Source organism: Lithobates pipiens, unplaced genomic scaffold, assembly GCF_037356315.1.
Source record: "Lithobates pipiens isolate NorthernLeopardFrog02 unplaced genomic scaffold, aLitPip1_a1.2 Scaffold_8, whole genome shotgun sequence".
Taxonomy (NCBI): Eukaryota; Metazoa; Chordata; class Amphibia; order Anura; family Ranidae; genus Lithobates; species Lithobates pipiens.
Window position 1 is genome coordinate 437025896 of NW_027507903.1, and position 14808 is coordinate 437040703.

Sequence of the window (14808 nt, forward strand, 5' to 3'; positions counted from 1 at the left end):
TCCTCTCCTGTAATGTAAACACAGGAGAGGAAGTGATGTATTCTCTCCTCCGTGTCGGTATTTTTCGTTCCGACACGGAGGAGAGCGGATCAGTAAGTTGCACCAACACTCACACACACAGTAGAACATGCCAGGCACACTCACACCCCCCCTTTACCCCCCGATCACCCCCCCAATTACCCCTGCCCCCCAGTCACAGTGACACCAATGTCATTTTTTTTTTTTTTTTTTTTTTGCATTGGTGTCATTTGTGACTGTAATAACTGTTAGGGCAGTTAGAGTTAGCCCCCTTTAGTTCTAATGTACCCCCCTAACCCCCCCAATAAAGGTTTAACCCCGTGATCACCCCCCGTCGCCAGTGTCACTAAGGCTGGGTTCACATTGCAGCGGTTTATGAGAACGAATGTGATTCGCACCGCACTGCAGTGCAAATCACATCCGATCTCTGTGCGATTCGAGTTCTGCCATTCGCCGCACCCGCCGCACCCGCCGCACCCGCCGCACCCGCCGCAAATTCGCACGGGACCCTTTTTTTGGCCCGCAGCAGAATCGGATCGCATGGGTGTTCACACCATGCGATCCGAGTTTGCAGATCGCACTGCGATATGCGAACTGATCTGGGGGTGTCATTAACATTTCACTGACACTCCCAGCAGTTCGCATAGGGCAGTGTGAACTGCCGCCGGGAGGCATGCGATGCGGGAACCCGCCGCGGATTCGCGGCGTTTCCGCATCGCTCCAGTGTGAACCCAGCCTAATAAGCGATCATTTTTCTGATCGCCGTATTAGTGTCACAGGTGACGCTAGTTAGGCAGGTAGGTATTTAGGTTCGCCGCAGCTTTTTATAGCGCCAGGGACCCCCATATACTACCGCATAAAGCCCCCTGATTGCCCCCTAGTTAACCCTTTCACCAGTGATCACCATATAACTGTTACAGGTGACGCTGGTTGGTTAGTTATTTTTTTATAGTTTCAGGGCACCCGCCATTTATTACCTAATAAAGGTTTAACCCCCTGATCACCCGGCGGGTGTCATTTGTGACTAATAACTGTTAGGGCAGTTAGGGTTAGCCCCCTTTAGTTCTAAGGTACCCCCCTAACCCCCCCAATAAAGGTTTAACCCCGTGATCACCCCCCGTCGCCAGTGTCACTAAGGCTGGGTTCACATTGCAGCGGTTTATGAGAACGGATGTGATTCGCACCGCACTGCAGTGCAAATCACATCCGATCTCTGTGCGATTCGAGTTCAGCCATTCGCCGCACCCGCCGCACCCGCCGCAAATTCGCACGGGACCCTTTTTTTGGCCCGCAGCAGAATCGGATCGCATGGGTGTTCACACCATGCGATCCGAGTTTGCAGATCGCACTGCGATATGCGAACTGATCTGGGGGTGTCAGTAACATTTCACTGACACTCCCAGCAGTTCGCATAGGGCAGTGTGAACTGCCGCCGGGAGGCATGCGATGCGGGAACCCGCCGCGCATTCGTGGCGTTCCCGCATCGCTCCAGTGTGAACCCAGCCTAATAAGCGATCGTTTTTCTGATCGCTGTATTAGTGTCACAGGTGACGCTAGTTAGGCAGGTAGGTATTTAGGTTCGCTGCAGCTTTTTATAGCGCCAGGGACCCCCATATACTACCACATAAAGCCCCCTAATTGCCCCCTAGTTAACCCTTTCACCAGTGATCACCATATAACTGTTACAGGTGACGCTGGTTGGTTAGTTATTTTTTTATAGTTTCAGGGCACCCGCCATTTATTACCTAGTCTCACTAGTGTACCCCTAAATTTAGGGGTGTCTACTTTCCAAAATGGGGTCATTTGGGGGGGGTTTGTGCCATCTTGGCATTTTATGGCCTTCAAAACTGTAACGCCCTTAGAAAGCCTGAAGGCAGTGCTTGATTTTCGGGGCCCCGTACGCGGCTAGGCTCCCAAAAAGTCCCACATATGTGGTATCCCCATACTCAGGAGAAGCAGCAGAATTTATTTTGGGGTGTCATTTCACATATGCCCATGGCATGCGTGAGCAATATATCATTTAGTGACAACTTTGTGAAAAAAAAAAAAAAAAAAAAAAAGTTTGTAATTTTCCCGCAACTTGTGGCAAAATATAAAATATTCCATGGACTCAACATGCCTCTCAGCAAATAGCTTGGGGTGTCTACTTTCTAAAATGGGGTCATTTGTGGGGGTTTTGTGCCATCTTGGCATTTTATGGCCTTCAAAACTGTAATAGGTAGTGAGGAGTGAAATCAAAAAATTACGCCCTTAGAAAGCCTGAAGGCGGTGCTTAGTTTTCGGGGCCCCGTACGCGGCTAGGCTCCCAAAAAGTCCCACATATGTGGTATCCCCGTACTCAGGAGAAGCAGCAGAATTTATTTTGGGGTGTCATTTCACATATGCCCATGGCATGCATGAGCAATATATCATTTAGTGACAACTTTGTTAAAAAAAAAAAAAAAAAAAAAAAGTTTGTAATTTTCCCGCAACTTGTGGCAAAATATAAAATATTCCATGAACTCAACATGCCTCTCAGCAAATAGCTTGGGGTGTCTACTTTCTAAAATGGGGTCATTTGTGGGGGTTTTGTGCCATCTTGGCATTTTATGGCCTTCAAAACTGTAATAGGTAGTGAGAAGTGAACTCAAAAATTTACGCCCTTAGAAAGCCTGAAGGCGGTGCTTGGTTTTCGGGGCCCCGTACGCGGCTAGGCTCCCAAAAAGTCCCACATATGTGGTATCCCCATACTCAGGAGAAGCAGCAGAATTTATTTTGGGGTGTCATTTCACATACGCCCATAGCATGTGTGAGCAATATATCATTTAGTGACAACTTTGTGTAAAAAAAAAAAAAAATTTTTTTTTTTGTCATTATTCAATCGCTTGAGGCAAAAAAATAAAATATTCAATGGGCTCAACATGCCTCTTATCAATTTCCTTAGGGGGTCTACTTTCCAAAATGGGGTCATTTGGGGGGGTTTTGTACTGCCCTGCCATTTTAGCACCTCAAGAAATGAGATAGGCAGTCGTAAACTAAAAGCTGCGTAAATTCCAGAAAACGTACCTTAGTTTGTAGATGTGACAACTTTTGCGCAAACCAATAAATATACAATTATTGACTTTTTTTTTACCAAAGACATGTGGCTGAATACATTTTGGCCTAAATGTATGACTAAAATTGAGTTTATTGGATTTTTCTAATAACAAAAAGTAGAAAATATCATTTTTTTTCAAAATTTGCGGTCTTTTTACGTTTATATCGCAAAAAATAAAAATCGCAGAGGCAATCAAATACCATCAAAAGAAAGCTCTATTTGTGGGAAGAAAAGGACGCAAATTTTGTTTGGGTACAACATTGCATGACCGCGCAATTACCAGTTAAAGCAGCGCAGTGCCAAAGTGTAAAAAGACCTCTGGTCATTTACCAGCAAAATGGTCCGGTCTGAAAGTGGTTAATGTTGTATGCTGATGATGAATGATGAATGAGTCTATTCCTGATGAACAGGTGTGAGCACTTGAGGCCTACATGAAGAGACAAAACCAATTACACTGGTGGGTGTGTCCTTTACAGGGTTTGTGGAAGTGTGCTAGCAAGCTTAGCTATGTTATTTAAAGGTTAGCATTTGTGCCATATGTTTGGCCTAAGAACAGGCTTGAATTTTTCTTTGTAGTGTGTTTATAGGGTTACAAATAGATATGGTTTTTGGGGGGTTGGTGGTGTGCTCAATTCCTGACCACACCCCACTAAGGCTGTTTGATGATTGCTTCCAAATCTCACATGTTAGACTTACAACTGTTATGTAATGGTTGAGATGAAAAGGAAGGTTACTGCCAATTAATTCCTGCTGTGTGTGTCAATGTAGTTTGTGTGCTGCCTTTTTGGCTTTTGTATTAATTTTGTCTGTTTTTGCTTATGATAATTCTGCCATGTAACTTGGGGTTTGGGATGAGGACTTATGTTCACAAAAAAGGTTAGTCATGTTTGTTATTAGCTTGATTTGTATCTCTACATTTCTAATGTGATTTGTTTAACCACTTATGGACCACCCGCTGTCATTATATGGTGGCTGTTTGAAAAGGAATACCATTGTTATGGAAGCAGATAGCTGCCATAAACCCGGTATCCTCTTTTTCAGCAGATGGTCCATTTTCATATAAAAGTGGTCTCTGCCGTGGATTTACCGTGACATCAGTTTTATCGGGGCCCTCCTCCCGCCGCGCTCCAGTGGTCTCCATCACTTACCAGACCCACTGGTAGCGGTGGAGACGATCAGGTCCTCTCTCCTGGATGCCGAGTGAGGGGAAGATGGCCCCAACTCAGCTCCTTAGCATTGACATGGACGGAAACAACGTTAAATGTCACTTCTGCCCAATGCTCTTAAACTGATTACATTTTATTTTTATTTATTTTTTTTATTGCATTTTAGTGTAAGTATGAGATCTGAGGTCTTTTTTTACCCCAGATCTCATATTTATGAGGCCTTGCCATGCTTTTTTTCTATTACAAGGGATAAAAGTGACCCATTTTTTTTTTTTTTTAAAGGACAGTGTCAAAATAAAAAATAAAATAAATAAGAAAAAAAAATTCAAGTGCCCCGTCCCGAGGAGCTTGAGCACAGAAGCGAACGCATATGTGAGTAGCACCCACATATGAAAACGATGTTCAAACCACACATGTGAGGTATCACCACGATCTTTAGAGCGAGAGCAATAATTCTAGCCCTAGACCTCCTCTGTAACTCAAAACTGGTAACCTGTAGAAATTTTTAAACATCGCCTATGGAGATTTTTTTTTTAAATTGGCGTGGGATCTTTCCAAAATATATACCAGGCTCTTTTGTTCTGGTATGGATTTTAAGGGGAAGTCAAAGCCAAATGAAAAAAAAATTTATGTGGGGTACCCCACAAAATCCTCCATACAGGACCCTTATCTGAGCATGCAGCCTGAAAGTCAGTATGGGGGGGATGAGCGAGTCACCCCCCTTGAACCGTACCGGGCCACATGCCCTCAACATGGGGTCCCTGCCAAAGCACCTTGTCCTCAAGTTGATGGGGACAATGGCCTCTGACCAGAAGTTGTCAAGATCTGCGGGTGGGGGCTTATCAGAATCTGTAAGCCCCCTATAACAAAGGGGCCCCCAGATCATGCCCCCTCATGTAAATCAGTACATCGTTCCCCTACCCATTCACCAAAAAAGAAGTAAAATGTAAAAAGAATACAAGAGATGGTTTTTGACAAGTCTTTTATTGTAAAAAAGCTCTGAGCTGTCTTCTCCTGGTGCTGTCTCTCTCGCCGCCATCATCTATCGATGACTTCTCCTGTCACTCCCACCACTCTCTGGGTGACGTCATTAAATGGCTGCACCCCATGGCTATGTAAGAGATGCCAGACAGCGGGTGACAACGCAATGGAGGAAGATGGTGGCGAGAAAGAATGGGAGAGAAGTAGGTGGCGGGAGTGACAGCAGCAGGAGAGACGGCTCGGGGAGAAGATGCTCAGAACTATTTTACAATAAAGGACTTGTCAAAAACCGGCTCTTGTTTTCTTTTCACATTTCACAGTTTTTTTGGTGAATGGGTAGGGGTACGATGTACCCGATATCCATTCACATAGGGGGAGCAGGATCTAGGGGCCCCCTTGTTAAAGGGGGCTTCCGGATTCCGATAAGCCCCCCACCCGCAGACCCCAAAAACCACCGGTCAGGGTTTTTGGGAAGATGCCATTGTCCCCATCAACATGGGGATAAGGTGCTTTAGGGTGGGTGGGCACAAAGCACCCATCCCCCCATATTAAGGGCATGCAGCCTGGTATGGTTCAGGAGGGGGCGCTCGCTTGTCCTCTCCCTTTCCTGACCTCCAGGCTGCATGTTTGCATAAGGGTCTGATCAGGAAAGAGAGGGGATGAGCAAGGGCCCCTTCCCCCTGCTGAACCACACCAGGGCACATGACCTCAACATGGGGAGGGTGCTTTGAGGTCCCCCTAAAGCATCATGTCCCCATGTTGATGGGGACAAGGGCCTCTTCCGGGCAACCCTGGCCGGTGGTTGTCAGGGTCTGCGGGTGTGGGGCTGTTGGGCCACACAGTGGTGTAGTGAGTATTACTCTTGCCTAGCAGGTGGTTCGAATCTCAACCACAGTTTGCATGTTCTCCCTGTGCCTGCGCGGGTTTCCTCCCACACTCCAAAGACATGCTGGTAGCTTAATTGGCTACTGTCCAAAACTTGCCCTAGTATAGTAATGTGAGTTCAAGCCCCATTGACTTCAACTATTCCCGCATATGCTGATTTGACAGGCATGTTCGCTGGCAATAGAGCAATTTTCCATTTGCATGTCCGCCCAGTTAAAGTCTAAATTGACTTGATTGAGCACTATTATCATGTACCGCGAGATCTCATATTCGTGCCATAGTACATGACCCCCATAGTGTCAGACATAAAGAAGACATAAAGGATACACCTCAGTGTGGGCAAACAAAAAAGTTCAACTGATTATTCACCAAAATAGGAAAAGAGGGAACAGAGCCTGGGGTGAGGGTCAGGGTTTGAACCCTTGTTGGGATTTTACTGCTATCCAAGCCTCGGTTAGAAAGATTTATTTCCAGCAACATGATAACAAGAGTTTCACCAGACAGAGAGTAAAGAAAAATCTGCAACAGGAATACTATAAACAATAAAACAGTTTTCCCATGACATACAGTACTTTAAATTTGAAGTAAATGTCGTTTATGAAAAAAAGGTGGATCCTGTAAATAGAGTTTTACAAAACTTAAATTTTGCTTTGTAAAATTATTTATCCTATGGTTTTATAGTTTATAGGACTAATTATTGCGTCAGAATTTATGTTTAAGTCGTGTGGTTCAAACATACAGTATATATAATATATACTTGAACACCCTCAATTTTCATAAATTACATGTGAAATGGCAAACTAGCATTTCTGAAAACTTTTAATTTTCCATTGTGATACAGAAAGACAAATTCTATTAAAGTTGTTATCTTTCATAAGCTCTAACGACCAAAGTTTAGGAGAAGGGATGCTATGGTATTAGAAATAAAGTTAGCAAGTTATCATCTATGGTAATGAAAATGCGCAGATTTCAGAGTAGACTCTAACTTAACATGAGTGATATGGTGAGGTAATCCAAATAGGTGTATATAAATAAACACAGTAGTGCTAAATCCAAAATAAAGTGAATCAAAAAAAAAAAAAATTATATATATATATATATATATATATATATATATATATTTATTTTATATTAGTGAAACCCAGCTAGTTCGAGATCTGGACTAGCAAATGATGTACATAATGACAATAATGAATGTCCATAAACATGGCAAATCTTCTAGATAAACGCCAATGCTTTTAAATGTAGGTCTTTGTGACTAAACCACGTAATACTCACAGACCTTTTACCTCCATAAGGAGAAAAATAAGGATATCGTTTTGAGGTTTATTTTTCTCCTTATGGAGGTAAGAGCTCTGTGAGCTCTGTGAGCATTACGTGGCTGTTTAGTCACCTTTAAGTCACTTTTAGTCACCTTTAAGAGCATTGGCATTAATCTAGAAGATTTTCCATGTTTATGGACTTTCATTATTGTCATTATGTACATCATTTGCTAGTCCAGATCTCGAACTAGCTGGGTTTCACTATATATATATATATATATATATATATATATATATATATATATATATATATATATATATATATATATATTTTTTTTTTTTTTTTTTTATATCATTTGTATAAACTTTATTTTTCAATTGATTTCTTTTTCAGGGGGGTGTATACAGCTAGTAAATCTCTCTTGGTCATAACTTCATATTTTATACAAATTGCAAGAATAAAGCTCAGAATGTAAAAATGTGGGCAGAACAACCCAAGAATTGCATTATCAGAACAAAAATAAGCTTACCCAATTTCCCATAAAAATGTAACATTGCAACATGGGGATGGATAACTATAACACATTTATACAGTATATTTATAACATTTACGGTATAAGCTACTTACAGATCAAATATAAGGTAGTGGTGTCCTTCTTCTGAAATACTGTCATGCAACCTTACTGCAAAAAAGAATAGAGTAAATGTCAATTTATACAAATCTTCCAACTGTCATTAATTCTGAAAAACACAAATATATAATAGTTGTCATCGTATTATATGGATACAAAAAGAGTAGCAAAAACAGCAGACTTTTTTTTAAATACACTTTTTTTTTTTTTTATTGAAATACACTTGTAGTACCCTGCCCCCCTTTTTATCATCCTGATTTTTATAATAAAAAAATGGTGTGAGTGTATATATATATATATATATATATATATATATATATATATAATATACTGCATGTATATACTGTAAATAAATAATAACGTGCAACTTGCAATGCAAGTGTTTTGCGTTCACATCTTTTCTTCACGTCTAATCTCACATACACAGTGAGGAGTGGGAGGTAGTCTTGCCAAAGTGAAGGGTTTTCCCCTAGATAGTTCTCACCATACTAAGTGTCCCCATTGGAACATTTATCCTTTTTTCCTGTTCTAGTGACAACTCAAAATTTAGTATTTTCCCCAACTTTTAGTAATAATATGTCACCATAACAAATAGAGTGGGTGAATATACCCAGTGGGTATACAGACAACAAAAAAAAATCTTAGATACATTTAGATGAAGCTTAAAATTATACTTATATTTTCCAAAGACACTGCTCCTGTAGTGATCAAACGCAGAATTATTTGGCATTTGGTTACCAAAACTCAGCACTTGATGATCTAAAAATGTCTACTAGGTCAGGGCATCAGAAAGTAATGAAGCCAGTTAAAGTGGTTGTAAACCCTTACAAACCACTTTGACCTACAGGTAAGCCTATATTAAGGCTTACCTGTAGGTCCAAGAAATATCTCCTAAACCTACACGGTTTAGGAGATATTTGCCAAAGTACAGGCACTGCTGTCTACGGCGCATGCGCCGTAGACAGCGGCGCGCAGGTTGCACTGAGCGCGCCGCTGTCAACGGCGATGTGCCGCGAGTGGCGGCTCCGGTACGCATGCGTGGGAGTGACGTCATTGTGGCTTCGTCGAATGACAGCGGCGGAGCGCCGAGATCCACCGAGAAGATGGATGCTCCAGGGGACATCGGTGACATCGCTGGCTCCTGTGTCAGGTAAGTGACACATAATGGACTACTATGCGATGCATAGTAGTCCATTATGCTTTACCTTTGCAGGGAATCAAAGAGGAAGTAAACCCATCAGGGTTTACTTCCTCTTTAAAAAACATGACAGTCAAGAAAATATAATTTCTAGACTAATGACCGCCCCTGTATTTATCTTATAATGGGTATATCTATAGCCTAAACATGATTTCTAGTATTGGATACAGCAGTGAGGACAGTAGAAAATCTGTCAAGTGTTTCTTGCTGTCTCCTGGTAGGTGATATTGCCTCTGTGGCTGGTACTGGGAATGAAGTTGAGGAGAAATCCAAGTTTGAGTTGTTACCAAAACAGGAGTAGAGAAAAAGTATTCCAATATATACAATTGCCACATTGATAACTGTCTAAGAGTGGATTTCCCTCACTATAAGAAAATACCTCTTATGCCACGTACACACAACCGTTTTTTTCATCAGAATAAAGTATAGAGTTCCGCTGAAACGGACTTGCCTACACACGATCACACCAAAGTTTGATCGTTTAGAACGCGGTGACGTACAACACGTACTACGGGACTAGAAAAAGGAAGTTCAGTAGCCAGTAGCCAATAGCTTTGGTCCATCGGAACAGCATACAGACAAACAGTTTTCCCAATAGAAATTGATTCCAATGGAAAGATTTAAAACATGTTCTATTTCTAGGGCTGTCAGAATTTTCGAAAAAAAAAAAAGTCAGATGAAGCCCGGTATATCCGATGAAATGATTCCGTCTGACTTTTTCTGCCGGAAAGTCCAACCGTGTGTACACTACATTACTTTCTAATGCGTCTATGGAACAAGTGAAAGGAAATCTCTCCAATGGGACAGAGAGGCAAAAAAAAAAAAACAACTTAGGCCTCTTTCACACGGCTGAACAGTTCAAGTCCACCTGTCAGTTTTTCAGGCGAACCTGAACGGATGCTCCATAGACCTCCATGGATCGTCGGATGTCAGCGGTAACATGTCCGCTGACATCTGACCCGCTCCGAAAAAGTGTGACGGAGGAAAAAAACCTACTTTTCCATCCATCATCGGATTGGATCGGGTGACGACAGACTCTGCGGTCCGTCGTCATCCGATCTTCCATAGTGGAGAGCGGCGCTCTGACAGGTCCATCCCTGCGCAGTGTGCAGAGACAGACCTGTCATCTTCCTGCTCAGCAGGGTTCAACGGAGTGATCCCTGCTGAGCAAGTGATTATCCACGGGGTGGATTATCACGGATCCGTCCCTTGTGAAAGAACCCTTACAGAGTTTGTAACCGTTTCCCATTCAATCCAAAAAAAAAAAATACTAGATATACAATGATAGCAATGTGGCAAGCTCCAGCATTGTCTATAATAGGGTTAGCTACAGAGCATTAGACATGCACATTATCGAGCATTAATGACATTTTGGGAAATCTCTCTGTAGTTGATCACCAATTTTTCCCTTATATATAGGACAGTCTATTAGCTTAAATGAAAGTGTTAATTCGTTCTTTAAAGCAGGTCCCCTTTTTAAACCTTTCTTTTTAATTAGGCTGGAGCTGTTCTTTAAAGGAAAATGATGGCACACAAGAGGCGTTCATGAACTCCTGATTACGTAATTGTAGCTCTGATTGTTTTTTCCTTAACCCCCTCGGCTTTGGAAAACCCCACACTGTGGTGGGAGGACAGTTTAGGTGGGGGGACACCATACAGCGACAACTTAATAGTAGCATTGGAGACAATGAGCAGCGAGGGAATACTTGTCTATTTCTGTACGTTGACACACAAGTGCACATTCTAAGCCTGGCAATTAGCTTTCGATGTGTTAATTGCAGCCTAATTCTCCCATCATCCACACTACACTTACACAGCAAGAGCCACCAAATACTCTCCACAAAGAGCTCCAAAACATCACATCCCGAACACACACAGAAATTTGGAACATGCTGCCATTGTGTTTCTATTTCCAATTCATTTTCCAAATCACTGGGCTGTACCCTTCTTTATTCCAATTGTTACCCTTTATAATGTCTAACATTTGCATTTTGGAGTCTGAGGGAGATTGAGGACACAGTGCCAGAGTATTAAGGTTTCTCGTGAATGCTTACTGTAACTGCTGGAAAGTACAGCATTGCCCCTTAAAGTGCACCTGTATGGTTTAGATTAAATAATATGGTGTAAAAATAGGGGAGTAGGGATTGAAGGTTTAAAGAGAGACTGTACTTTGCCCTTGTATCACAAGGTGACATGTCTGCACATAATGCACATAACATCACCCTAGCTGTGCTCCCTTGACCCCCCCCCCTGTCCTGACTGATAGAGCTGATGCGGCGCTGTTCATTAATAACTTAGCTAAAAATTTAAAAAATTATTTTAGTGATATATAACATCAAATCCTGATGCAGGATATAAATCCCAATAGAGTATATAAAAATAATAAAGAACAAAAAAAATTACATTGTATTAAATAATTAGTGTCCAATAAAGTGCTTTGTGTTAGTGTAAAAATATTAGAATAAAGCTGATCAGGCTTCCTCTTCAAAAACTGAACACCGCATGCATGCTACTATTGTGACTGCACTCACCAGAGTTTTCTTACCCGCCCAGGGTATAAAGCATTCACAGTATTTGCCACTGTGTAGCACCCTGAGAGCTGGCCAACCCGGGGTATTTTGGTAATGTTCCGCTCATATATCATAAAAAGGAGAGAAGGATCCCAATAGTGTAACACTTGTTTCTGGTTCTGTGGTATATTGTATGGTATATGAGCGGAACATTACCAAAGTACTCCGGGGTTGGCCAGCTCTCAGGGTGCTACACAAATACTGTGAATGCCTCATACCCCGGGCGGGTAAGAAAACTCTGGTGAGTGCAGTCACCATAGGAGCACGGATAAGTCACGTATGCTGTGTTCACTTTTTGAAGAGGAAACCTGATCAGCTTTATCCTAATATTTTTTCAACAGCACAAAGCACTTTATTGGACAATAATTATTTAATACAATGTAATTTATTTTATTTTTTTGGGGTTTTTATTATGTTTATATACTCTATTTGGATTTATATCCTGCATCAGGATTTGGCGTTTACCATTTATATGCACTTATTGCACACATTTGCACCTGGTTGTATGTCACGTATATACTATTATTAGGTGATATTTTGGCTTAATGATATGTGAATATATTTGATTAAGGAATCTCAATTTTGAATCACTGGACTTTATCACTAATATATCACTAAAATTACATTTTTAATTTTTAGTTAAGTTATTAATGAACAGTGCCACATCTACTTTAATGTATTTCTTTATATCATTTATCCTACCCAGGAGTAATGAGTAGAGGCAGCAGTTCTCTTTGATTTTTATTATATTTTTCTTCAAACTTTGTTACATATTTTAATTTTCTCTGCTGGGACCATCTTGTAATACATACACATTTTTTTCCTTTGCACGGAATCCTACAGTATATCTATTCTGATGGACCTGATGCCTACAAAGTGGGGATTCTGGTTAAGGGGCAGCTATGTGTGTGTGAGACAGAACTTGGACATGGGTGGCAACCATCACCAAGCCCAAACACTGTCACATTGCCATGATGTCATCCTTTTGTCCACAGCTTGCCATTTAACAGATTACTCCACCCATGCTGCACTTATTGTACTCTGACAGCTGGTGGAACCTGCTGTCAGAATACCTGAACAGTGCCTGCATTTGATTGGATACAGGTTCTGTTTGGGTGATATTTTTATGGCCCAGCTACTTCAGTTTTCATATGAAGGTTGTTGTGCAAATGGGTGCCACAGGGCCACCCATGGAGCAAATTTCTGCTAGTTTAACAGATACTCTATGTATGGTCACCTTTAGCTACATGGACAGGGATGCTGCAGCAGAGAGAGGGTAAAGGAGTGTGGCTGAATAAGTTTACATGCAAGGGAGGGTGAGTTAGGTGTACAAACTGTGACTTTGTCCTGAATGGGCAAAGTGGCATCTTTTATAAAGCCTTCCTCCAACCAAAATGTATTTCTATTTTTGAATAGAGTAGGGAAGTGTTAAAAATTCTATCAGGTTTGTACTGGTGACTGCAACTCCACTGGGGAGATTACCCCTCACTGTGTATCTCAGTGAAGCTGGACATATCTGATTGTACAATCTCTGTACAATCTTCTTTAGATTTACTAAAACTATTTAATTGGAGGATTCACCTAAAAACAATACGTTCAATTTCTATCAAATGAGGCAGGTCCTTGCACTATACAGTATAGTTGATGGTAGCTTTATATTGAAATTGTATAATCCAATCAGTCGATGAGCCAATTAGCCAACCAGTCTACCAGTCCGGCAATCTTGTTTACAACAGGACAAGAAAAGAGGGGAATTGAAGTCACTGGGAGAGCAAGGCACACACAGCAACAAAACCCTTAGTGAGGTTCAGGGTTTCACATCACTCCTTGTCACTGAAGCAGACGGTAAGAGGAAGTCTCCCAAATTGGGACACCAACAGCAATTATAAACCCAATAGAGGTTTAAACCTTTTCCTTGTGTTAGTCCCAACAGCAACAAAAAAAAGTTTTGGCTGGAGCTGGACTTTAATCTATTAGGGAAGCACAAGTTCTATTTCCTTGTGCTTCCTGGTGATACGGAAAATATGCTTCAAGGGCCCCCTGTAGCAAGGGGCCCAGTCGTCATGGCGATCTCAGCGACCCCTATAATTCCGCCACTGCATCTAACAATAATAAGTTCAGTACTTTCATTTTAAATAAAACCCTAACAATCCTCACAGCTTTCCTTTAGTGTTGGAAGTGGTATAGAAAAGTATGTTGGGTGGTAATCCTGCCAGACACTGGTCAATCAGTGCAGTGGAACAGGAAATGACTAACATGGTCTTGCTGTGATTGCTTGTACAAGGTGGCACTGATGTATGACAGCGAGCTGTAAAGGGGGGGCGAGTACAAAACCTTTTTCTGAACTTACAGGCAAGCTGCAGTGTTGGCTGGCTTTGGCATTGGGAACCAGTGGGTTAGTGTTATCACCCTATTAAAAAAGTCCCATAGGCACTTAAAATCTAGAAGAATCAACAGGTATTTACTATTAGAAAGAAACCTTCACCCAAGTTTATGTTTACAAAAATGTAGAAGATAATGTTTTATTTTATTTTATGCTGCTGTAATTAAATGAGTCTGAACAGAACTGAACATTTCAGAAACACAGTGGCAGTTCTTTCCCACTTAACGTGTACGTTAATGAGTAAACCATCTTTGTCAAGGAGGCTGTGGGAAGACGTGGGATAATAAAGTAAAAATTAATATCATTTGTGTACAGCAAATAAAACATGACAGGGTGAGGCGACGCAAGCTAAATTATGGGGTGGGCTATTGATTTATATATAACATACCTTCAAATATCTCAGGATTCAAGCCTACCCTATCGATAGTTCTTTTCAAGCTCTTTTTTTTTTCCTCATATACAGATAGAGATGGACACGTTTTAATGCCAATTTATAAATGCATTTTACAGTATATTTCCATTGTTACTCTGAGGTGGACTAAGGCAGTAGAAGGTTCTAGTAAAGAAATGAAAAATGAATGTGCAACTCAGCAAGTTTTAGAACCTAAGATTATAGACCAAGGTACTGGTCATCTGA

The 14808-nt window shown here is 41.4% G+C and overlaps 1 protein-coding gene across 4 annotated transcripts in view; it reads right to left on the reverse strand.

The window, feature by feature from the left end:
* The window catches only part of CAMK2A (calcium/calmodulin dependent protein kinase II alpha), a 411160-nt gene that overhangs the window by 143845 nt on the left and 252507 nt on the right, over nt 1-14808 (reverse strand). For all 4 annotated transcript variants that reach the window (XM_077468290.1, XM_077468289.1, XM_077468291.1 and 1 more), the window contains exon 4: nt 8017-8071. In XM_077468290.1, the coding sequence (XP_077324416.1) occupies nt 8017-8071 (55 nt within the window). The remainder of the gene's footprint in view (nt 1-8016; nt 8072-14808) is intronic.